Genomic DNA, 26317 nt, shown 5'->3' on the forward strand with positions numbered 1-26317 from the left:
GTCCCCAGGTGCTAACCACAACCAAGCCTGAATTCGGCATAATCCCTTGCCCCTGCGGGTCTCAGCATACACACAGGCTTTCTCTCTCAGTGATTCCACGAGCTCTGGAGGAGCAGGGACAAACAGGCATCCTGTCACCTTGGAAGTGACATGGTAGAAGGAAGAAGGGCTTATGAGTGTAGTTTATATAAAGCCAGCAGAGCACATGCTCCTCTGTTTGCTTTTGTGACTCCAGGTCAGAATTTTATGCCAAAGGGCTTTGCAACTTACAAAGCAAAGCAGAGATAAAACACGACTCTGAAACAGATTATACCGCAAGGTGACCCACTCATCCTGGCTTGCCTGAGACTTTCTTGGCTTTAAGTACTGAAAATCTCATTTCCTCAGAAACCCCTCAGTTTCAGGGAAACTGAGATGACTGGCCACTCTTACTATAAAGACAAAACAGAATAAGACAAAACTAGAGCCTTAGTATAAAATGACTAACATTTTAGATTGACTCGTAGAAGGAACTGCAGGCCAAGACTCTGCTTCAGCAACAACACCTAAATTGAGCTTAGCTCTAGTTTTTAAAGTAGTAAATGCAGAGAGACTTAAATTGTCCATGTCAAAAATTGAATGACATTTTTTTAACAGGGTGCCTACTAAGCAAGGTAACCTCAAGAAACTTTTGACCATCTCAGAAACACGGGGCACGTGGCAATAGAGAAAGAGAGAGGGAGGGAGGGAGAGAGAGGGCGAGAACGAGGAAAGAACTCTCTTACATTGCTCATTTGCCTCCCCTGCACCTACCTTCATTCTCATGTCCCTGGCATATTTCTCCAGCTCCTTCCTTATGTCAGCCCTCAACATCTTCGAGACATTGAGGACCAGCTGCTTCCACTCGATGGGCTGGAAGCTATGAGGCTCATGGGGGACATACAACCCAATCTTGACCTTCTTGACTGTGTGAAGATATTTCTTGTAGGAGTCTTCGAAGTCAAAGATGAGGTCACTCAGAGTCCGAAAGGTCAATGGCTTGTCCATCAGCTCAGCCCTCCGGCTCATGCCCAGTGAGCCATAGCGGCCATTGCAGTAAATCCCCAGCACAACATGGTGAAAGTAGTTTCCTGAGAAGTAGGTTTTAAAGCTGATGGGGAATCGCTCGATGGAAGGCTGTCCATTGGTTAAGTATCTTAGAGAATCTGAGTCAAGGAAGAGAAACGAGGCTTGAAGACACCAGAACTTGGACTCCCAGGAAAGGAAGGTAGCCCATACGGTCAGTGGGTCCACCCCTCTGCCTCTGAGCAGGCCCAGGCCTGCCCTTTCCAGGCCGATCCTCTTATAAAGGATTCACTGGATATCTTTGAGTACCCGCTACATGGTGCATACCAAACCAAATTAATATGGGACAAAAAGGGAAGACTTGTCGTCTTCTTCAGTAAATAAATAAATGCAAACGAAACCATTAACAACGTACTTTATCCTCCCTTGGTGCTCTACAGGGGATGATAAGCTATTAAAAGTTGGTTTCTGCCATTGGAAGGATGTTCTCAGTCGTTAATTCTGGCTGGAGTATGTGGGACAGACCAGGAATTGAAGGCCTCTGCAATGGTGCTGGGAGAAATGACAACCAGAGCCCAGGCAAGGCAGTGGAGATGTAAGACACAGACCAACTGACAGGATGGGAAGGGACAGAATGGTGTCAGAATGGGTCATATCTGCGCCTTGTCTGCTCCTCTCATTGGCCCCAGCATACCCATGCCGGTAGCCTTGGGTACCACAGAGAGCTGCCTGCAGCATCCGAACCTCAGGCTCCCTTCAGTCCCCAACCCAGCTGGTGTCACAGCTCAGCTCCCTCCACGTGTTGGCCCGTCTGGACTGAGCCACCCAGCCTCTTACCATTAACTCAGTTTGGGCCCAGCAACCCCACATGGTGCAGTTTCAAGTAACTACCCCCACTGACTCCACACGCTGCAACGACGGACAGGAGGCACCACATCCTCAAGTCCACCTCGAAGTTTCTGGACAGCCCTGGCGTGGTCGTGGAGACTCAAAGACCCAACTCCTCTGGAGAGGGATACTGGAAGTTCAAATACACCCTGCTGAAGACCGTTGGTGTCTCCAGACCTTTTCTAAGGGAAATAACAATCCAGGCTCTTAACGTGGTGGCCTGTGCACGGTGAGTGCTCAGTAAGTGGGTACCATTCTCCACTCTCTGAGAACTTGTCTTCACCATTTCTTGCCCCTGCTCCAATTTACCTTCCACACAGTGGCCAGAATGATCTATTGAAGCTAAAATTTGGTACATGTCACTCTTCTGCCTAAGTTTTCAGGGTCTCTCATCTTCTCCAGGACTTGGTCCAAATCCCTCAGCAAAGTCCTGCCATGATTCAGCCCCTGCTCATCATCCCTTTGTACCGTCTCATCTCCCCCACACTCTGGGCTCACACACTGACCTACTGATGACCCATGACTTTTTTTTTTTCTTTGCCTGCAGTGCAGCTTGCAGGATCTTAGTTCCCCACCCAGGAATTGAACCCACACCCTCAGCAGTGAAAGCGCAGAGTCCTAACCACTAGACCTCCAGGGAACTCCCGACCTGTGACATTTTTGAAGGATACACCCTGAGACCATGAAGAACCCAAAGATCTGTGCCCACTGCCCTCAGCACATACTCCCCCAGAATATGAAGTCAAATATAACTGAATATTTTAAATGACCTTTACATTACAAGGCCATGAGACCAAAGTGACCTATGAAACTTTCAAAAACAAGCTACTAAACCCACTGTATATGACCTCATGTCTCCATCGTAGTATAACTTCTTTTATGGCTTCACTCACACATCAGTCTTATATTGTGGGGGATTTAAACCTGGCAGAGATCTTTAGGGTCTCCTAAGAATCATGAGCGATAAGGATGCTATTGGGGGTTTCCCCAGTGGTGCAGTGGTTAAGAATCTGCCTGCCAATGCAGGGGACACGGGTTCAAGCCCCGGTCCCGGAAGATCCCACATGCCGCAGAGCAACTAAACCCGTGCGTCACAACTACTGAGCCTGTGTGTCACAACTACTGAAGCCCACGCGCCTAAAGCCCGTGCTCCGCAACAAGAGAAGCCACCACAACGAGAAGCCCGCGCACCACAACGAAGAGTAGCCCCTGCTCGCCGCAACTAGAGAAAGCCCGCACACGGCAACGAAGACGCAACACAGCCAAAAATAATTAAATAAATTTATTTTTTTAAAAAGGATGTTATTGGGCTCACTCTGTTTACACAGGCTGCACTCTGACTGGAACAGCCTCACTTCCTGGGTGTGATACCTTCCCTGACCTTCCTCAGTGTGGGTTAAGTCTCCCACACCCCCTTCAAGAACTCCCACAGCACTTGGTGTTTATTCATCCCGCTTCGTGTGTGTGTGTGTATGCGCGAGCACATGTGTGCGTTTGTATCTTGTAATGGCAGGAATTGTGCTTTGCATCCTGGTATCCCCAGGCACCGCACAGGCCTGGCACACAGAAGTACCTGGTTAGTGCTTGCTGAAAGGATGAATCTTAGATTGTGAGGATACGTTTCCTTACGTTTAAAAAGACTGTACTCGACAGAGAAAGACCAACACTGTATGATACCACTTACATGTAGAATCTAAAAAGATACAACAAACTAGTGAATATAACAAAAAGGAAGCAGACTCACAGATATAGAGAAGAAACTAGTGGTTATGAGTGGGGTGGAGGGGCGACATAGGGATGGGGGAGTGGGAGGTACAAACTGTTGGGTGTAAGACAGGCTCAAGGATGTATTGTACAACATGGGGAATATAGCCAATATTTTGTAATAACTGTAAATGGAAAGTAACCTTTAAGAATTATATTAAAATTTCTTTTAAAATAATTTTTTTAAAAAAATGTCTGCACTGGGTGTGGGGCTAATCCAGTGCCCTTAAAAGAAAGAAGACTTGTCCTCTACCCTCAATTAAATCACAGATGGCTCCTCTCTATAAAAATGGTTACCTGCTTTCTCTTCACTTTATCATATGAGATAAACTGGCAGTAAGGGAGTGAAATCACATCCTTCTAAGTCCTCTTACATAAATTCTTACTTGCTTTCTGGGGCGAGTTCTCTGGGGCTGGAACAAGGGCATTCCTCAGTTAAGTCAGTGTAATGAACACTGGGTGAGTGTTTCCTGTGCCAGACAGACTGCTAGGTAGGGCTGCAGAGCCAAAGATGAAGACTCCCCGGAAGTCTGATAGGGAGACAGACTCAAAGTGCACACAATACCATCAGTATGGCAGTTTCTCAAGCAAACTAAACATAGAATTACCATATGACCCAGCAATTGTACTTCAGGTACTTCAGGTATATACCCAAGAGAACTGAAAGCAAAGACTCAAACAGATACTCGCACACCAATGTTCACAGCAGCATTATTCACAATTGCCAAAAGGTGGAAATAACCAAAGGGTCCATCAAGGGATGAATGGGTAAGCAATGTGTGGTATATACAGACAATGGAATATTATTGTCATAAAAAAGGAAGGAAATTCTGCAATATGCTACAACATGAATGAACCGCAAGGATATTACACTAAGTGAAATGAGCCAGTCACAAAAGGACAAATACTGTTATGATTTAACTTTATGAGGTCCCTGGAGTGGTCGAATTCATAGAAACAGAAAGTAGAATGGTGGTTGCCAGGGACTGGGGACCCTGTGTTTAATGGGTTTAGCATTTCAGTTGGGAGAGACGAAGTTTAGAGATGAATGGTGGTGATGGTTGCACAACTGCGTGAATGTCCTCAATGCCACTCAATTGTACACTTAAAAATAGTTAAAATGGTAAATTTGTGTTATGAATATTTTACAGTTCTTAGAAACCCCACATTCGCAATATATGTGTCAAGTCATTATGCTGTACACCTTAAACTTACACGGTGCCCTAAATCAATTTTATCTCAAACTGAAAAAAAAAACCCATCCCAACGTGACGTGTGTTGTGAGAGAGGCATCCCTGCCACCTCAGGAAGAGCAGAGAAGAGCCCTCGGGACCAGAATGAGTCCCACAGGACAGGCAGAGTCAGCCAAGGGGAGAAGAGTGGGGAGGGGACTGCAGGGACCACCAGTCCCTCCTGTGACAAGTCACCAATCACTTGGATTTGCTCCATCACTACAGCCATCAGTAAAGCCTTGGGACCTGGAGCCTCTGTGAACGGAGAGGGAGGGGACTAAGAGGTATGGATGAGGGCTGGGAAGTAGCCTGAGCTTTTCTAGGGAAAAGGGAGCAGCAGTGCCCCAAGCTTGGGGAAGATCTGCCCAGTACCCAGCCTGCTGGGGCTATGCCTCCCCTGCCTCTAATTACACACCTGTTGTTGAACAAACCACAGCACTTCAGCACCATGATTAAGCCCCACCAGGGCCAGTGAGGCCCCCTAAAGAGCTGCCATGATTCAGAAAATAATTTGGAACCAAAAGTCTATCTCTCCAGCATGATCAAAAAAGCAAGATCAAAAGAAGTGGCCCTTCGCGAATGAATCCTGAACTCGGAGCTCACGTCAAACAAGAGAAAACAAGGACAAGCCCGTGGACACAGCTTCCAAGCAGCAGCCAAGCCAACCTGTTTCAGAGTTGTCAACACACCGCTTGTCCCCTAGGACCTGTGGAAGGGCCCATGGGAGGCCGACCGATGACCCAAGTCCATCCTTCACTGTGCCTGGGAGCAAAGCAGGCCACAGGGCTGCTGACACAGAGCAAAGACAAAGAGGCCATAACTTTTAGAATTCAGCTGTGTTTCTTGTCTGCAAGAGTCACATTTCCCTGAGTTCAGCTGTATTTCTCCACCCTCCCTCCACTTTTCTGAAATGACACACCGGTTAGAACAAAGGAGAACCCAGAGCACGCTACCCTCTGATTCGGACAGGCCCAAAGGCTGGCCACAGGTCCATCTCCCCAACCGCAAAGGTTTTATTGGTAACTCCGGTAACCTAAGCTAATTTCGGCTTGGACTGATATAATTGCTCGGGGACAAGACAACTGTGTACGGGACTGCCGCGTGAAGCAAGATGACCTCCATCCGGGGGCCCTGCGACCTCTGTCAGCACAGGATCTGACGGCAGCTGGTGCCCGTGGTGATGGTCTCCCTCACCCATCACCAGCAAATCCCCGACAATTGTTCACCCCATTAAACTTGCAGGAGGCTCTGCCCAACAGCTGTGCTGACTCCTGCCTCCAAAGGGTGGGGCCCGGAGCCATCTGCTGCCCCCGCCACCGCCCCCATCCTGCCCTCCTGCTGGGCTCCCAGATGCGGTCCATCTCCTTGGTGGGGAAACAGGGAGGAGGTATGACTGGAGGGCTGGGCAAAGGCCTCCACAAAGCTCAAGTTTCCATTTTTCAGACGTCAGCCTGGGCACCTGCGGACAGTCCTGTTTCAGATCCAGCCAGCCAGCGCTCTGCAGACTAGAGGGGCGGAAATTCTCCTCCCCACGAAGATGTCCAGGGGGCCGGCAGAACAGACCAGACCCAGGATGACATGTACATGCCCAGGATGACAGCCGACTGTCCCCAGTCCGATTCTGAGTCACCAGTCCTCCCACTGACTTCTGTATCTGCTCTCTCTCCTGGTTTTCCTTCTACCTCTCTGGCCTCCAAGTCCTGTAAATTCTATCTCCTCGAGATCGCTTGAAACGGTCCCCTCAAATCGATTCCCATTGCCAAAACCATGGTTCAAGCATCACCACTGCCCTCATGTAGCAGCTCCAAACTGGCCTTGCAGATGCAGCCCCCGCTTCTCCGGCTGCCCTTCAATTGGCCCCAAGAACTACCTCTCTAAAGTGCACACCTCATCATGTCCTGTCTCTGCTCCAGAGATTTCGGCTGGGCTGCCCATTGCCTTTGGAAAAAGTTACTCTTCTCAGAATGGCATTCAAGGACCTACCTGTCCTAACCTGGGATCACCTCTCGAGCTCATGTCTTACTGTGTTCCCTTGGCCGGTTCACCCCAGCCGTCCGCCCCAGGACTGGGAGTTTCTTTGCTTTTCTACCAGATCATATTCTACTGCCACCACCACTAATAAGTCAGTGCCATCACAGTTATTCTGGACCATATTCCCCCTCAGGCTGAGGATCCAGGAGTCTGGTGCAAAACCGAGCAGAAAGTGTGGAGAGACCAGACCCTTGTTTCAGCTTTACATCCTGTAGGGTCAGGACATTACGCCATTGGTCTCCTCCACAATCCACTCATAGAACTTTCCCTGGAGATGGCTTTGGATAATCCCATTTTCCCTGGAGGGTCTTTCCTGTTGCAATGCCAGATTAATGCAAAAAATAAAGATACACACTCTCTCACTAGTCCCTTGAAGCTGTAATTCTCCTCGTGACTAATGCGTCTGGCCTGGGAGCTGGCCGTGATGCAGGCTTCAGCTCACAAGTTACACTGATGATGGTCCAAGCTCTGATTTGGTTCAACTCCAGATGGTGAAAGTTCGAGAGAAGCACCAGGAGGGCTTGACACTTTCCTCCAAGGAGACAACAGGCATCATCTCTGTGGATCTAGGATGTTAAAGGCACGAGCAAAAAAAAAAAAAAAAAAAAAAAAAATGGCACAAGCAGCCCCACAGTGAAGCCATCATCTATGGAGTAAATTTAAGCTTACATCACTTAAAGGATACATGCCCAGGATGACAGCTTCAAGGCATTTGATAGGCAAGGACTCCCGAGTCATTTCTTTCGCTGTTTCCATTAACCTGTAGGGTAGAGCACAGCAAAGGATCTCAGACTTATTTAATTATGCAGTCGGTCTGTGTGCCAATCCACCAGGCATGCCCATCGCCACACTAGGCAGCGTGCAGGAGAACAGAGAGAAAGGGCAGAACTTGCCTCGGAGGAGGCTCGCAAAGCACATCCGCACCTGGTGGAACTAAATTCCTAAATTCTCCACTCCTCTCTGCAAGACGTAGTTCCGGGAGATTAGTCCTTTTACTCCACAGCACCCTCCCACTAACCCAGGACACGGGTGTCACCACGGAGCAAGTGAAAAAGGCCACATAAAACAAATTTCACAGGGCTGCCCCACCCCTGAGTTAGTCTCCACCACTGAGCTTAGCTCAGCCCCACCTCCAACCCGGCCCGGGGCACCCCTACCCCTTACAGACCAGAATATTTGAGCACCGGGATGGAGGAGAGAGAGTGGGAGAGAAAGATGACCGCTCTCAGGTAGAAGCACGGCCACCTGGCCCACGGATCATGCACCACTTACCCACTCAGCGGTCTCATTTTCCTAATTTCAAAGAACTGGGTCCCTGTATGATTGTATCTGTGTGAAGTATGTAAAGGGAAAGTGACAGAAAACTCCAAAGGTCCCAGTAATCCAGCAGAGGGACTTCTCAAAGGGATGAGGAAGTGGGGGCTTTCCAGAAGGTGGCCTGTAGCCAGAAGATCGCCGACAGTATCTTCCTCCTCTCTGTCCTGCCCTAGAAATCTACTTTCTAACTTAGGCCCCAAAGCACCCTGGATCTATACAATAGCTATTTTCAATCTGCTCTGTATTTTGTTTAGTTGACTACATGTCTTAATTCACCTACTAGACTAAAAGCCCTTTGAGAGTTGGGACCATTTATCACCTTTGTGTCACCCATAAAGCCTGGCGCAATCCCAACATATTCCATTTAGCAAATATTATTAAATAAATGAAGAATAAGTGAATGGATGGGTGGATAGAAGGAAGGAAGGAAGGATGGAATTGATAGAAGAGTGGACACATGGATTAATGGAAAGCTGGTTGGGTGGCTGGACAGACAGAGAGGTAGGTTGACGGATGGGTGAAAGGAAGGATGGAAGGGTTACGGATGGAAGGTGGATAGATGGTAGTAGGGTTTCTCAAGAGCACGGACTCTGCAGCCCAGCCTACTGTGGAGACAGCACTTTCATTTCATGCCTGGACTGGTATCTGACATTGATGACTAGATCTGAGAAGATGACAGCACTAACCACAAACTGGGATTTAGCTGGTTGCCCACAAGGTCTCAGGGACTGGCAAGCCCGCACCAGGAGGGCTTCTGAAGGAGACTGGAGATTCTCAGATACCGGGCTCTCTGAGACTGGATCTTGATTTTTTTCTGAGCCTGAAGAAAAGTTGTTTTATACGTTTCTTTTTCCTGCCTCAAACAAAATCCTATAGAAAAAGTGCACATTGGGAAGGTGCTAATGAAGCATGAACCTGTAGCCCAGGCAGGAAGTATGAGGTTAGATGTGTGCCCCTACAGTGGTATGGGCAGCTGCAGAAAAGTGGCAATGATCACCTCAATGCACTGCACACCCTCCCGACAAGGGTTGGGATTCCTCTCCGGGCAAAGACGTGCTTGGCCGCTAAGACACAAACATATGTAACGATCACCTGGAGAGTTCGTTATAAGCAGATTCTGGGCTCCATTCTTAAGAGATTCTGATTTCAGGCCATGGTCTTAGCCCCTGATGTCAGAGTCGCCCCACCTGGGACTGTCGAATTGGAAGTTCTAGGGTGAGGGCCAGGGGATGATTTTAACAAGCTCACCGTTTAGAAATTACCAGCATGAGCCATAAGAATAACCAATAACAATACAGGCTTGCCCAGATTTTTAAAAATACAATATACAAAACCCTAGAGATAAGAGAGAAAAATGAAGGGCTATGTAGCCTCACTGTGAAATGATTTTTCACTTTACCAAAGATTTCATTCAAATAGTGAGATTCCTTGTATATTTAAAGTAGCATGCAATTGGCAAAAGTTCTATTTATATGCCCAATTTTCCCTCTGTTCCTATATCTAGTTTATACATCGAGTGCATGGAGTGAGACAAACCTCTAATAAAATAATAAAAAACTACCTGACCATTCTTTCTCCGTTCCTTACAGTTATGGGCCCCTGAAAGTGAGCTGGGGAGGACAGCCTCCTGTAAACGCTGCCTGAAGAGAGAGACTTCACCCTCTGCTCCCTACACAGCAGGGCTCGGGGCTGGGGACTTCTCTTTCCAGAACCCAGTGCAAGGTCAGCACTCCAGTTGGCCAACGCTGTGAGGCTGTCAGAAGGGAAGGCAGGATTTGTCCTTTCCTGTCCCCAGCTGAGGACATCTGTGGTCAGGGCTGGCCCCAATCGGTCCCCATACCCTAGCACCAGGACAAAGCAGTAGGAAGGCCCAAGGAACTAAATAAAAGGCTGGTCAGGAGGTAGAGCAAAGAGGTGACTCCAATGGTCAGGTGACCTGGAACCTGATCCCAGTAGCATGGTGGTGCTTTCCCTTCTCCAGCCCTCTCTGCAGTCACTGAACCAGCTCGCTCAGTGAACATCACAGTGGGTCAGAAAACGCAGATCCTTCAGGACTGAGAATGGGCTGCAGCCTTTCCGGCAGAATGAGCCAATGATATGTAAAGCACATGCAAATCTGCCCCATCAGTGCATTCCTGGCGGCCAGGCTCGTCCTCTTTAATCTCCAGCCAGATGATCCTTGTGAAGACCATGTCCTAAATAGAAGGGGGGAGCCATGCTAATTTCTGTCACCTTCTGGAACGTTCCGTGAGGAGTCGATCACATCCAGGAAGGCTCAGCTTTTGGGGTCCAGGTTGACTCTGGCAGGAGTTTATGCTTCTGGGCCACATGGAACTCCCCACGTGTGGTCCCAGTTCGGCGATCAGCACCGGCATCAGCCTTCCGGGGGCTAGAACTGTCCGCCTGACCCCTGGAGGCTGGTGTTATCTTCTCTAATGTCGCTTCAGGATTCTACGAGGAAGATGCCATGCAGGGGAGTTCACAGTCCGTGAAGTGGGAACTGAGAGGCTAATCAAGTAATCTGCCCACCCAAACGAGCTGCAGTTCTCATCTGGTAGGACCCTTCCCTTCAGGGAAAACACAGAAGTCCACAGGAAAGCTTCTTGCCTATAGCACAGAGAGGGGAGGCCTCTTCCCAGGCACGTGGGACACGTGTGCAGTGCCCCGTGAAATCCTTTCTGCTAAGCTCTATGCCTTTAGGGAGGAAGGGCAGAGGTCAGCAGACCTCCTGAACAATGTGCTGGGGGCTAGGATGGCGGCAGCTGCCTCGGCAGGGAGTGCGATGCTGGCTTAGCTGAGATGCTCACGGACTCGCTTGGGCAAACGGCCTGTCCCACTCACATACACCTCCCTCTGTTGGCCCGGCTCCCGTCTGACTCCCATCCCTGATAAAGCACCAGCCGTGGCGAGGGGAACATCTGACCCTGCCCCTTGGTTCTTACAACGTAGCTCATATGGGCGCTCAGAACAGATGTACTCCTGACTGCGAACACTGGGGGAGAAAAGGGGCCACAGACTCGCTGGTCTGCACCCAGCCTGGACCCACAGGACTTCTCAGCTCTTCTTCAAACTCACATGAGGGGAGAGGGCCCCCAGCCCGGGGCCCCATTCATTCATGCAGAATGGACCAAGGGCACCAGCCGCCAAAGGCAACACCAGGTGGGCCTCTTGTAGATGATGAGTGGTCAGGATCAGGGCAAAAAGTGAAAGGAAAGAAAAGGAACAGAAGACTAGGAGGGGGGCTTCCCTGGCGGTCCAGTGGTTGAGAATCCGCCTTCCAGCGCAGGGGACTCGGGTTCGAGCCCTGGTCTGGGAACTGAGATCCCACATGCCACGGAGCAACTAAGCCTGCACGCCACAACTACTGAGCCCACGCGCCCTGGAGCCCGTGCACCACAACTAGAGAGGGAAAACCTGCGCGCCCAAACAAAGAGCACACGCTGCAATGAAAGATCCCGCACGCCTCAACGAAGACCCCGTGTGCCGCAACCAAGACCCGACGCAGCCATAAATAAATAAATAAACAGATATACTAAAAAAAAAAGACTAGGAACGAACAGGGAGAAAGAAAGCTGGTACAGGAAGAGAGACGGAGGGAGCCAAGGATAACCAAGGAGGAGGAGGTGGAGAAAGAGTAGGTGGAAGGAAGAGGGGCGTGTGCTGCCCACTGCCGCTCCGCTGCCCTTTGCCGTCCCGGCCCACACCCTGCTTAAACGGAGAGGGTCTGATCATTGCAATGACGTCCTCCAGTGTCACTTCTTCTGGACTCTCACATCAAGGCATCCCTCCGTGCCCAGCCTCGCCAACCTCAGACAGCATTTGCTGACCAGGTGGGGACAGAGCCGCCACCAGGCTTGCGATCATCACGCCTGTCCCCGGGCTGGGTCTGCTCAGACCCTGGTCGGAAGGATACTGTAGTGTCTTCATGTAGTTCTGGACTGCCTGGAGCCACTCTGGGATCGTCATCGACAGCCTGTAGTTGGGAACCTGGGGTACCGAAGGCTGCAGGGAAGTAGAGAGAGATCATTTTATCAAGGAGATGCAGAGCTACTCCTGAAGGCAGATGGCCACGCTGGCCTGGGCACCCGTTCAACCGGAGCCTCCTGGACAAGGTCTCCCCAGACCGGCCAGTCCTCTCTCTGCGTTCCCTTGGTACACACTCCGCCCTGGGTCGCAGCGGCTCTCTATGACCCTTTATGTGTTGTGGTATGAACACCGCCCGCCTCCCCATGGGAGCCTCAGCCCTTCTTGAGGCCAAGGACCACGTCCTATAGTGTACCCTCCTCCCCAGGCCTGGTCCAAGAGGGTTCAGAGGTGCTCCATCAATCCTCACACTTCTACTGCACGACTACACTTTTGCTGCACGGCTGGTGTCACCACTGTATGTGTCCACTCCAGGGCACCACTGAATACAAGATGAATGGCGCCCCGAAGGAATGCAACATGGCGCTACACAGGCCATTTCTCTTCAACAGCACCCCCTGCAATGCCCATCACATCCATTGCCTGAGTCCAGCCCCGAGTGCACTAGGAAAGATTCCCTTCTTGCCTTGAATCTTCCCAGCTAAGTGCGGCTCCTCTCACTCATGAGCCATTTTACCCTTTGACCCCACCCGGCTGCCCAGTCTGCCTGGGCATCTCCTAGTCTGCCTCTTGGTCAACATTCACCAGCTGAGAGTATGAAGTTCTAACCCCCGCTGGGAAGGGAAGGGAGCAATGGCGGGCCAGGACTGAAAAGGGGGAGGTAAGTCCCTCTTCTCGGGAATTTAGAGCTGAGACACCACCCAGCTCTGAGCAACCCTGCCGACCAGGCCAAGAGCGAGAGGAAGCAGGGGCTTCCAATCCAGTCACTCCTGGGAAGCAAGGGAGCAGTTTCTGCTTTATTTCTTCTCTGTGTTACCCAGTCCCTTAATCTCGGCCTGTCTGATGGGTGCGGGGGAGGGGCGCTGGTGACAGAGACACTCAGCCCACGTGGGTCTGTAGCTCTGGCAGGAAGGAGGACTAAGCCTCTTAGGGAGGGGCAGAAGGGGCCGCAGGACAGATTAGTTCCACCCTCTAAGAAAACAGGGAAAGGGAGGCCCTGGGGACTTAGTACTTAGCTGATGGAAGGTGAAGCCACTGGTGAACAGACTGAGGGACAGCACTGGGCGGCCTGGCTGGGCACCAGCGCCAGACACTGCCCACAGACGGTCCCCACTTCTGTCCCCAGCTCTGCAAGCTCAGGCCCCACAGACAAGCTGGAGGGCGAGTGGGTCCCCCGGGCCTGAAGCAGGAGGCTCTTCATACTTCTACACCTTCTGCTGCTTTTACTTAAAATAGAAGGGAACTAGTCACACATCCTATTTCACAGCCAAGGTGCAGAGTGTGTGTGTGTGTGTGTGTGTGTGTGTGTGTGTGTTCATGACTGCATGTGTGAAAGAGAGAGAATGTGAGACTGTGTGCACACACTCACACAGCTGTTCCGCAAACATTTTGTTTACAACATATCAACTCCAATCACATTCCTGTCTTGGAGAGTCATTTTTGGGAGCAAAATGTTCCCATCTGAACATCTGCTTATGCGGCCATTCCCACAACACCCCCGCCCAGCCCAGCGTCAAAATACAAAGCGCGTCCTGGTGTTTCCGACCTAGCAAACATGAGGACGCTCGTCCCTGCTTTGGGCAGTAACATCCACTGAGCTACCCACACCTGGAATTCTGCATAAGAATGCGCCAGAGCTTTCACAGAGAAGTAAGGAAGCAGGGGAGACGGAACAACCATTCCTTTCGCACCTCCAGTGTTCCCAGCTCTAGGCCAGGTACAAGAGGGAGGTGGCGAACGACACAGTTTATGAAGGCAGGAGCACACCTCTACCCTGGCATGCATGGGACAACGCCCCGGAGAATCACCAGCCGCCTGAAGGATCCCCAGAGGGATGTCCCTTGGCCAAAGCCCTGAGGAAGCCGGAGTGACCTGGCTCTGGCTCAGCTTTGGGGGCCGACCACCAAGTTATTGCAACTCCCCCAAGCCCAGCAGAACCCACAAGAGCCAGATGATGGGGGGAGTCAGGCGGCAGCCGGTCCTCAGAATAGCAGCCCAGTGGCGCCCCAGGGCTTTTAAAAACAGCTGCCTGGTTACCTCAGCCCCGGGCTAAGAGTGAGTGCAGGAGCTGCAGTCACATTCCCCAAACCCCAGCTGGGGAACCGGGCTGTGGTGGGAGAAAAGCCCAGACTGCTGAGGGGATGATGTCATCTGGCTACAGCCCACCCTGCCGTCTGGGACAGCTGGCGGGGGCTCAGGCTGGGGCTCAGGCTGGGGCAGCTCCCAACCAGCACCTTGGGCTGCCAAGGCCCTACAGGATGATGGACTATAAACCAGGCAGGCTCCTTGGGGTATAATTATGAGTCCTTGCTTTGTCACCTACTGCTGTGGACCCTAGGCAAGCTGCATGGCCTCTCTAAGCCTCCAGTTCCTTCCTGATAACATAGGAGAGGAGATCACCTACTTCAAACCTTCTGAGCTGGTTGTGAGGATTATGTGACCTAATGTATAAAGCGGGCAACTTGGGGCTTGGCACTCGGTGTTTTTTAAGTGCTAGCTGTGTTATCATTATTCATCGACAGTGTGTTTTCAGAGGTCTAGATGGGGGAGCCTGAATGGCCTCCACTTTTCAGTAACTGGAAAACAGAATCAGCGGGGCCTGAGCCCCCAGACACTCAACTCAGGGGCATCACCAAGATGCCTTCTCAGCCTGATGGAAGAGGACGAAAACATCCACTTCCCCTGTGGACATGTGGTGACCATGAGTTAGCATCCTTAATTCATGAAGAGTTCATACAAAGTGATAAGAAAGCTCTCTAGGCCTCAATGAAAAGAAAATGGCCCCAGAAAGTGGAAGCAACCCAAGTGTCCATCAACAGATAAATGGATAAAACAAAATGTAGCATATATACAATGGGGTATCATTCAGCCTTAAAAAGGAGGGACATTCTGACACATGCTATACGTGCCAGAACTTTGAAGACCTTATGCTAAGTGAAATAATCCAGTCACAAAAGGACAAATATTGGATGATTTCTCTTATGTGAGATTCCTATAGTAGTCAAGTTCATAGAGACAGAAAGTAGAAGGGTGGTTGCCAGGGGATGAGAGGAGGGAGCAATGGGAACTCAGTGTTTAATGGGTACAAAGTTTTAGTCAGGGAAGAAGAAAAATTTCTGGAGGTGGAAGGTGGTGATGGTTGCACAGCAATGTGGATATATTTAATTCACAGAACTGTACACTTCAAATGGTTAAAATGGTAAATTATACGTTACCACAATTTTTTAAATGGCCATGAAAAGACAATTCACAAAAGAAGAAATGCAAATAGGGAATAAATATTTTTTTTAAATGTTCCAGCACACCAACAGTTTAAGAACTGCAAATTAAAGCCACTGCAAAATGTCATTTTTGTCCTCTCCAATTAGCAGAGATATTCTGAAATGTGGATACTCAGTGCTGGTGAGGATGCTCTCATACGGCATGATGGGAAAATTAATTGGTACAACCTTTTATGAAAAGACCAGGGCACACTCCTTTTTTTTCTCCTCCTCCCTGACTGGGGTCCTGAGAGTCTCTCCTGTTATTTTCCTGCCCCGTTTCAGCCGAGACTCCAACCTAGAATTCCCCTGGCCCTGGCCCTCTAGATTCCCTCCTGCCACCCGCATCCAGCCATCTCAAACCACAGCCCAGCTGATGATGGCAGAATCTAGGGGGCACACATCAAAACCACCCTCTCCACACAGGCACTGTGCCTACCGTTAGGGGGTGGGGTCCCTGAGGGTAGGGAATAGGGGGGGAAGGAGGGGAGTGGACAGGAATACGGTTGTTCAAGAAGAAAAATGAAACAAACCACAGGCAAGCTTTTGTGGACAGGCTCTTTCACTCCATTCTTGCCAAATGCAATGCCCTGTCAGAAGAATGCAAGAAGGGATGTGGAAGGACACGAATGTGTATCATCACCATGCATCACCGTGTGGAAAGAAGGGAGAAGCCAGGAAAGGAGCCAGGGAGGCATCGAGAGCCCCAGGCACCAGGAGTCTTTAACAAGAAAGTACAAGGAGAAAGCGAAGCCTTTTGCCGTCCCTGCTCTGAATATGTATTATATACACTGTGCAGGGGCCAGGCAGAAATTTCTCTGGCAACCTTGGGTGGGGGGCGAGCATGGAACATCACTCTTGGGCCAAGGATGGGCCCCAGGCCCCTGCATCAGGAGCAGCCAGGAATCTGTTGATAGTGACCTGGTCCAGCGGTCACAACCTTGGGCTGAGCAGGAAGGTCAGACATATGGATGGTTTTGAACGCAGGACAGGGGAGAAAGTGCACTGCCTGTGTAAGCCAGCAGGGGGCAGGAGTGGAGCCCTGACCACAGCAAAGTCTGGCCCCAAAGCCCTCACTCTTCTTCACTCACGCAAAGCTGAGTCCTCTAAATGTGAATTATTTCCCAATTTGGGATCAGCGTGAAAATGAGCCACAAAAACGTGGTGTCTGCAAGAAACGGCCTGGTGTTTCCTGCTCAATCCGTCTGGCTGTCTGCCCCAGGAGAGTCGGGCTCCAGCCAGTCGAGAAGCAGGAGGTGCTGTTTCCTAGTCGGCCCAGCTGTTTTTTCTGGGCCAGCCATCCTCTCTGCCCCTCCCTTCCCAACCTCTACTATCCTCCAACTGACCCGTGCTGCTTTCTTGCACTTTCCCTGAAAAACCCTGGCTTTCACCTAGTCAACTGTTAACTTCAGACTCAGTAACCACCAGGGGAGAAGGCTGCAGTCACAAATTTAGGATTGCAGGGCAGGTGACACCTGTCCCGCTTTCCCCAGTGGGGGCACCTGGATCTTTGGGCAGAAATTACCACGGCTGCTAACAAAATGTCCTGTGGTCAAAGAAAGTGTCATTCAGTCCTCCTCTTAGGCCTCTGACACCTTCCCCTGGCCACGTCTTTTGCTTCTCAGTCCACAATTCAATTGCCAAAAAAGGTTCACCTCCCTGAAACACTCCAACCCTTCCACCACCACTTCACCACCCCCCTTCTGTACAAATTCCTCAGCAAGACACTGATCTGATTAAAGGAGAAAAGGACTTGGCCCCAGAGGAAAAAAGTCTGCTGAGCTGAGTGCAGGAATAGCCCTCAAATCAGAGAGGAGTGGCTCCTGGAAACAGGAACTTCCAAAGCTGTCCCCATCCCAGGGCCTGCATAGGGGTCATGGTTTGGGGAATGCCAGGACCAGGGAGAGAGGGGATGCTGTGACGGGCATTGAGGATGGAGAACCAAGCATTACGATCAAGTGTAAGAGAGAAATGTGAAGCTCTTTATTTAGGTTCAAAAAGCCAATGCCCATGTTCAGCCCGGGGATGCCCTGGCTTGGCAGTTTTCATGTGACCTTCCAGTTACTATGAAAGTACAATATGATATGGCCGCTATATTAAAAAAAAAAAAAAAAGAAAGAAAGCTCATTTTTCAAGAACCCACACTTCAGCCACAATAACGGACGTATCAAGTACGAGTCTCAGGAAGCAGTAATGTATGTTCTAAGCTGCCCAGACAACATTTAGAACATGGTGTTTCTTACTGTGCTCATGTTTTCGGGGACTGACTGATGACAAACTAGCAACTGTCCTAGAAAGAGGAGGAGGAAAATGAGCTGATCTGGGAACTATGACACGTAAGAAAAGGTGAAAGGAACTACCTGTGGACAAAGAGGATTAAAGGAAGATGCAGAATAATCCAGAGCACGTGTCACACAGATGACCAGAACCTGAAGACTAATGGGTCACAACACCACGGGATATGAGAGGTGGAAAGAGCTTCACATGAAATCTGATCTACTCACATTTTATAGGTCAGAAAACTAAGGCCGGAGATTTTCAGTGAGTGACCTAGGCCACAAAGCTAGAGGTAGCACAACCAGAATTCAGTCCCTTGATTTTTTCACTCCAGGTCCTTTCCTGACTCCAAGAGAACCATCTCGTAACATTCGAGGGAGCTGTGAGTAGCACAGGAAGTCGATGTGTGCCGCCCTTTGGTTCTTGAGCACAAGAATCAGTGGTGACATGTGACCGAGGAGGAGCTCTGTTCAGTTTCAGAGAAGAGTATCCCAGTGACCCAATCTGGCCAGGCCTAGGAGCTGCCCTGTGAGGCGACAAGGCCCCCATTCCCAGGAGGCCTTCAGAAAGAGGAAGGGATTCTGTTGAGAGGTACAGGATTGGTCTCTACCAACCCTGACATTGTCTGATTTTCCCACAAAGAGGGGGTCCCCACCCACAATGTTGGGAGAAAGATGAAGCCACAATTAGAAGTCACAATCAGGTGCTAAGGATGCTAAATGAAAAAGGCTCACTTAAGTGAGGACAGACTCCGAAGTCAGAACTGCACTCCAGTATCAGGGTTGTTCTCAGGCTCTGAGTCCTCAAGGAGGACTCAGCAAGGGTCATTATAGCTGACATAAAAGCAGGCAAGATTCTCGCTGGGCATAATGAAGATCTCATTGACCAGCAGGGTAATAAAACACCGTAACCAACTACAGCAGGAAGCTTACAGGCTCTGTCATTTTTCCCAAGGGCACACACAGCTTTCTGGCCTGCAGGCTCAGATGCTCAGGTCACCAGATGCTCCAGGTTGGGGGCTCGACCAGATGGCCTTCCAGGTCTCAGGTCTGGCATTCCTAGACCTGTCCAGGAATCTTCTTGGCCATACCAGTGTCCCCAGGATGGATGGGAAACCATCCGCCATGCTACAACCCCCAGGCTCTGCGGCGTTTCTCCTCCAGTTTGCATTTTCGTGCTTCGTACAGCGACCGCTGCGCATCTTCCTCCATCTTACTAACATTATCTTTGGCCACCAAACCCAATTGGCTCACTGGCTTCTCTCCAAGGTAGAAAGAGTTTCACTCCTGAGCCTCTTTCTCTATCCAGTGAGATTCATTCATCATGTGTACTGGAAAGTCCCTTTTAAGCCACAGTTAAAACTCTTTTTTGTCAGAGCTCAGATAAGCTGGGAAAAGAGAGAGCTGACTGTTTTGCAAGTTTCAGAGGTGAAAGTCACTGTCATAAAAAAAGAAAAATTGGCAAAAAGTCTAGGAATGATTCACGCTGAGAAGTCTGACTGGTTGATTGTAAATTCATCCATAGCCTAATAAATCATTTGCGAAGCGGGGACAGAGGAGGGCCAAGAGACTCCAAAGAGGATAAGCGGGGTGGGATCCCTAGGGGGCCTATGCATGCTTGGCATCACTGGTGCTACTTGGTGGCTACAGTCTTCGTTGAAGCAGGATGTACACGGAGCTAAGTAAATGATAGAGTTTGACTCCAGATTCAAAGAAACCTTGGCACAAGCCGACCACACAGTCCCAGGACAGCAAGCCCCTTTTCTCTCCCTCTCCCATTTCTAAGACGTCCAAGACAAACATCTCAATTAAGCAAAGGGGGTGGAGGCTGCTGCGAAAAATGAGGAGGGGAAGGGAGTCTGCAGCAGGACCAGGAAAATGGAAATTGCTACGTATAGGCAAAATGGTCCCATCACTGCCCACGCCTCCCCCTTCCTTCAGAGCCACTAACCTTTGCTAAGAAGGTGGCGTTCCTGATGGCGCCCACCATTTCTCCCCCCTTGGGGTGCACTTTGGCCACGTGCATCCACATGCGCTCCCAGGTGTGGCTGTCGATGGGGAAGCCGCTCTTGTTAACGTGAAACAGCACCCCGCCGTCTTTGTCCTCCTCCTCAGAGCCCCCGCTAGTAGCGAGGCTCACGGGCCGCGCGTGGCTGCTCCGGGACCGGGTGCCTTTGGCGCCTTTGGGGTGGGGGCAGCGGTGAGTGTCGGCCGCCGAGCCGGTCATGGTGGGGCAGGGGCGGGGAGGGCGGCGAGGGGCGTGTGCGCGCGGGCGCGGCACGGGTATCAGCGCCCCGCGGGGGCGGCCTTCTCCATGCTTCTGGCTGCCGCAGGACGCGCGAAGGGGCAGCGGCGGCTGGAACTCCGCTTACGGGCCGTGCCTGAAATCAGTGAGACCCAGCACATACCACGGGTAAGTAGACACCCGGAGGAACCAAGGAGGGGGCCGTGGCCAAGACGGGGGTGTGGGGGCTTCGACGTGTCCCCACTTCCCTGTCCGCTCCCCCCGCGAGCGGACAGGACGCCCCCCCACCCACCAGGGAATTGCACACGAGCTTCCAGCCCTGCCATTACCTAGAAAGGCGACTTGAATTTTGCCACAAAGCTTCACACCCACCTAAACCGCGGAAGGGAAAGACAAGGAGCGTGGAGGCTGCGGAGTGGACGGGGTAGGGAGAAGAAAGACAGCTCGTGCAGCGGGATGGAACAGGAGGTCCCCGCAAGGCTCCACACGTCCCTTGGTCGCCAGATGTGGCCGAGCGCCGAGCCGAGCCAGAACGTGCCGGCACGTGAGCGCCCGGGGCTGCCGCGAGAGACCAGCGACAGCCTCGGCTTGCAAAAGCGGCCGCGTTTCTTCCAAGAAGCCCTCCCGAAGCTGGGCGGACGAGGGGCGGCCCCGGCCCCCAGGCTCCAGTGGCAGTGGCTCCACCCGCCCCCTTCCCTGAGTTCCAGCGCCAGGCACCCCAGGGAAATGGCTGCAGGCGGGGCGCGGGAAGGGCGCACCGCAGCTCACGGACCCTACCTCTGGACGGTCGGCCTCATGGCTGCACGGCTTCTCCGGGTGGCGGGGGTGGCGGGAGCTGCTGGGGCCGCTGCGGCCGTCGCCTCATTCCATGTCCCATCCTCTAATGTTATTCTGTGACATATAAGCGAGTCACCCGGGCAGCCGCCGATGTTCCGACTGCGTCCATTGGCCACCGCAACAAAGAGGGGCGGGTCCCGGGCGCGGGACTCTACAACCCGGAGCTCCGCGACGCTCTGATTGGCTCCCGGGGTTCCCGGGCGGGAGGGGTGAAGAGCAGGGGGAGCTGGGCCGCAGCGCGAAATCCGATCGCTGTCTTGTCCTGCGAGCCCCGCGGGGCTGGAGCGTTTGTCCCTGGGACTTAAGACAGAGTTTCCCCAGGGGTCGCGGCACTACGGGGGAAGCAACTATGGGAAGCAGAGGAGAATTAAAGCCACCCAAGAAGTGACCCTGAGGTAGAGGAGGGCTTGTCATAGGACAGCATTCCCTGAAGAAGGCTGGGCACACAGTCACCTGCCGCTACCAGGCAGTGATGGATGGTTCAGGCAGGCATGTAAACGTGACGGCACAATATTAAATCTTTTTTTTTTTTAATCCTACATTACAAATTCCCCAAAACTAAGAAGGGGACACAGCCATATATCCTCTGACATTAGTCATGATTAATAAAGTCCCTTTAAACTAAGCTGATATGCGACACTAAAGCCGGGGTGGTCAGCCAGGTCCCCACTGTTCTGTCACAGCTACTGAGTTATGAGAGGGTGCAGAGATGCTTCAGAGCCACTGTGAAGTGGAGACCCTCCCACACTCTCCAGGGAAACACCTTTTCCTTAAAGGCATCTTCTTCTTCTTTTTTTTTTCTTAAAAGAAGAGCAAGGTGAGGAGGAGCACCAGACTACTGACCTGAGGTCTGGCCCTAAGTCCAGGTTTATCACTTGGCAAAGCTGTGTGATCCAGGACAAGCCATTTGCCTGTTCTGGGCCGTAGCTGCTTTATGAAAAGAGGAGAGCAGACCCTTCACTCTCCAAGGCCTGTTCTGGCTCTAAGATTCTGTGATCTTCTGACTTCCTCCTTTACGGACACTTGGGAACCTGGCCATAATATGCTTTCTCTTTAAACTCCAGGCCAGCCCGCCAGCTTTGAGGGGAGTGAAGCAGCTGTGACAGCAATGCTAAGTTAACCTCGAATTAAGAATGCAGTCATCAGGGCTTCCCTGGTGGCGCAGTGGTTGAGAGTCCGCCTGCCGATGCAGGGGACACAGGTTCGTGCCCCGGTCCGGGAAGATCCCACATGCCGCGGAGCAGCTGGGCCCGTGAGCCATGGCCGCTGAGCCTGCGCGTCCGGAGCCTGTGCTCCGCAACGGGAGAGGCCGCAACGGTGAGAGGCCCGCGTACCGCAAAAAAAAAAAAAAGAATGCGGTCATCAAAGACCACTGATGACAGATCTCTATCTGGATGCTTAACCCTGGAACTTCTCTTTCAGAGGAGGGCGTGGTGAGAGGTGAGCGTTGGAGGGTAGCTGAGAGCCAGGTGTTGGGTGAGGAGACCTGGATTCTGGACCAGTCCTGCACAGCTACAGACAGAGCCCATGCCCAGGACTTTATAGATTCCATAAGGAGACTAACTTAGGTCTGGATAGACAGAGGAAATGGCCCTAAGAATAATATTCAGGAAATTATCTGAATAATTCAAGTGGAACAAGCACACTTGAAGAAAACATTAGGGAATTGAAAGAGAATTATCCTCTCAATATATAATTGCCTCAGTTTTCATTTCCTGATTAGGAGAAAACATGCCTCAGAGGGTGAGCTGTTTTCTCATCTCGAACATTCTTCCTCCCTTCTTTTCTCACTCATCTCTCGAATCTGTCCCCTTCTTGCTTCCCCAGGGGTTTCAAGTCCCAGGTGACTAGGATTTCAGGATGCAGAACTCTATACAGAGGATGAGTATATGGCCTAACCACCCCTCAGGAGAAAACTGAGTTCTCAAAGCTCAAGTGATCAGACCAGTTGGTGAACATCGAAGAATGTCTGGCATGTTTCACTGTCCTTGGCATCGATTCCCAGTGTCCCGACTCAGGCCAAATCCAAACAACTACAATGTCCCTGTCAAACCAGGGCCTGGTTCCTGCTTTACCTGAATCAAAATCCTAGGGACCAGAGAGGATTATCGGTTCATCTTCCTGCCCCAGGCACCTCAGGACTCCTTGACAGTTGAGGGCAACGCTTTTGTTTTTCATCTCCAGTATTCCAACTGTCTGTTCTCTTTTCCCTAGGAGCTGGGGTGCAGTGGGGAGGCAAGTGAAATGGTCCATGAAGAGAGTTGTGAGATTTGGCTAATTTTCCAAAGAGGTGGTAAGAAGCCTTGTGAAGTGAGCTGCAGTGTCGCATTGAAAGGACTGGAAAGGAGAAGGGCCCTTTTGTTCAGAATTCTTTTGCATTTGAGAATTGTGCTAATTGTGTGGACCAGCCAACTCTGTTCTTCATTTCTTTGTGTATTTTGTGTTACATGACACTCAAGTGAACACAGGCCAGACAGATTATGGGTTTTGGGGTTTTGTTGTTGTTGTTTTCTGCTTGTTTTTAATTTTTTTAATTGAACTATAGCTGATTTACAGTGTTGTATTAGTTTCAGGTGTACAGCAAAGTGATTCAGTTATATATATATATACATATTCTTTTATATATACAAATATATATATATGTTCTTTTTCAGATTCTTTTCCCTTATAGATCGTTACAAAATATTGAGTATAGGTCCTTGTTGGCTACCTATTTTATATAGAGTGGTGTGTATATCTTAATCCCAAACTCCTAATTTATCCCCCCACCCTTTCCCTTTGGTAACCATAGCTCAGATGGTTAGTGAGAATGACATAGCACACAGTGGGGCAGGGCCTACTTGCAACTTGAACAGGGACACACAATGACTAGCTGCCCAACCTCTGAGAGCATGGTCATGTCCATTCACTGGCATAACAACTGGCATAGCAGAGACATGTAGTGGGAAGGTTTGGAACAAAAAAAAGTGGGTTCAGATGGTATCTTATGATTCAAGTGCCAGTCGCTGGGGTCTCAAAGATAAATAACACGAAATCCTAACCCGATGATCATATTTCTAGGTCTACCACCTGTTGATGTTAATAGCCTATTGATGGATGTATCAGACGCACCTTATGAGCCTAATCGCACCGGCAAGACCTTGCCTTCCTCCTGCCTCCGCAGCTCCCTGCACAGCCGACCAAATCTGTGTAGTTCAGCCACCTAGGACTGATAGTCACTGGCCCAGTCAGGTCCCTGTAGGCTGCTGCTGCACAGCCAAGCTGGCTGACCACATGTCCGGAGCCTGTGACTCTTCCACTACTTCTGGATCAGAAGAAATGCCACACTGCAGGGTGTGGCTTCTAAGCAGCCATCAAAGGGGAATCCGAGGGAATTAATTCCCTCTAGGGAACATTCTGACCAATAAGAAACAAGAGATGAGAGGGAGCTGGGCAAATAAACTCTCTTTCCTTCCTGCCCCCTGTGGACTGTTCCAAGTCATGATTTTCTAACACAGCCTGTCTGGAGATGTCCTGCATGGCTGAGCAGACATACCTCCTGAGTAACCTGCCAGGGCTCTTTGCGGTGGGTGGTGAAGCAGTTACCTGCGTGATAACACACTGTCTTGCACTGCTTCTCATCCTAGCCCACCTCATTCCCCTTTTCGCTCACTCTTACTGCCTTCTCAGTCAGATTTAGTCTTTGCTTCAGATACGTTTTGTAGAGAAACAGAGCTAAGACAGTTAGTTCCACAAGAGGTTCAAAAAGCAAGTCCTCAGGATGGATTTTGGGGTTGTATCTCCCAGGTGTCTGAAATCAATAGAGTCCTTTGCTGGTGATAAGAGAGATGGCAATAGCTTTGATATGCGATCGCACCCAAGCTTTCACTTGGTTAATTGGGGTGAACTGAGTGGAGAGCGAGACATTGGGAGAGCAAGTGACTGTGGTAGTCAGTTTGGAAACAGTGCTAATGACAGGTACCAGAGACCTTGGAAACAGAAAAAGACAGGCTCAGAGCAGTTAACTACCAACTCATGGAATGCTCTGAAAGCCAGAGAGCCGCTGTGGCTTTAAGGGAAAGTCTTATTTCCTGAAACTGTGGGAGAGACTTATAAAATCAAGCCCAAGATCTGATCACAGGGTAGCAGAACTGCAAAAAAAAGGACTAAACGCATGGCCTTGATAGGCAACCATGTCAAAGCAGAGCCCTGATAGGGAAAGACTGGAACCCTGAGACCTGGGATGGGCATATCTCGGTGGATGAGCATCTTGACCCTTCAGATCCCCTGAATGTTCCTGCCCAAACCAGGTCCCCTTCTCCATGGCTGCTGCTTCTTCTCGAGACCTGGCCCCACCACTACTGCCTCTGCCAAAACCCAGAGTCAAGTTGCAGCACAGCCCACACTGGCAGGAAAAAGTCCTCTTCCAGGGAGAAAAAGCATACCTGCCAAAGATCTTGCGGGACTTGGCTAACACGTACTGGCAGGAACTGTAGAAATATGTGTGGGAGTGGATCTGGAAGATGTTATATTTGGGGTTCAACAGGAAGCTCAATTGGGAGGATCCACTGACTTGGGGATACTCACACAGAACTCGAGATTTAATGTTTTCGCAAGGATGCTCGGAGTTTGTCCCGATAGTTTGCTGGGATGGCTCTTTGGAGCCTGGTCTCATCGACGGCCTATAGTAAGCAAAGTGGAGAAGCCAGACTTCCTTGTGTAGTGTCGAGGAACGGGTCAGAAGTCTCAGGAAGGAAGGAATATTAGAAGCATTTATTATACGTGGCTCAAGAACCCTCCACCTGACTAGTTCCCTGGGCCAGCCCAGAGGACACTCCCTTCACTAAAGCAATAAAGAGCGTACTAGCAAGGAGGTTTTTTGAGCACCTGGTAGTGGCTATCCTTGTAGTCCAGGGTCGATGGGAAGGAGAAAGCTGCTGTGGAACTGAGCTCCATACTTTCCGTGGAGATGATAAAAATCACAGAATTGCAAAGCACTTAATCGTAAAGGACGAGGTGGAATACTTACCACAATGGACAGCAAGGAGGGGGGAAGATTAGGGTGACTATATCTGCAGGGACTCCTGGTGTTTGGATAATAAGTCATGGTGTTCCCAGGGGGAGGGTATGCATAGAATTTGTTGTCTAAATTGAGCCACTTTTAAGAGTTACAAGGGTCCTAGTAATAATTACATGGGGAGCATAGGTATACACCAGAACCATCCCAGTCAAACTGATACCCATGGTCACCCTACCAGAGGTGAGATAGATGAGCAGCCAATACGAGCGTTGCACAATTTGTATCATCAGACAGAACAGAGAGCTGTGAGCAGAAGGCCAACTTTAGGCACCATAGTGAAA

The 26317-nt window shown here is 50.5% G+C and overlaps 1 protein-coding gene across 1 annotated transcript in view; it reads right to left on the reverse strand.

Moving 5' to 3' along the window:
• Window positions 1–21015, reverse strand: part of VASH2 (vasohibin 2) — a 37533-nt gene extending 16518 nt beyond the window's left edge. The window contains exons 1-6 of the mRNA XM_032605610.1: window positions 20918–21015; window positions 19847–20276; window positions 12190–12278; window positions 8232–8288; window positions 7645–7719; window positions 793–1174 (exon numbers count right to left, since the gene is read on the reverse strand). Coding sequence (XP_032461501.1) covers window positions 793–1174; window positions 7645–7719; window positions 8232–8288; window positions 12190–12278; window positions 19847–20122 — 879 coding nt within the window. The 5' untranslated portion in view covers window positions 20123–20276; window positions 20918–21015. The remainder of the gene's footprint in view (window positions 1–792; window positions 1175–7644; window positions 7720–8231; window positions 8289–12189; window positions 12279–19846; window positions 20277–20917) is intronic.
• Between the last annotated feature and the right edge of the window lie 5302 nt (window positions 21016–26317).

Source organism: Phocoena sinus, chromosome 1 (assembly GCF_008692025.1).
Source record: "Phocoena sinus isolate mPhoSin1 chromosome 1, mPhoSin1.pri, whole genome shotgun sequence".
NCBI lineage: Eukaryota > Metazoa > Chordata > Mammalia > Artiodactyla > Phocoenidae > Phocoena > Phocoena sinus.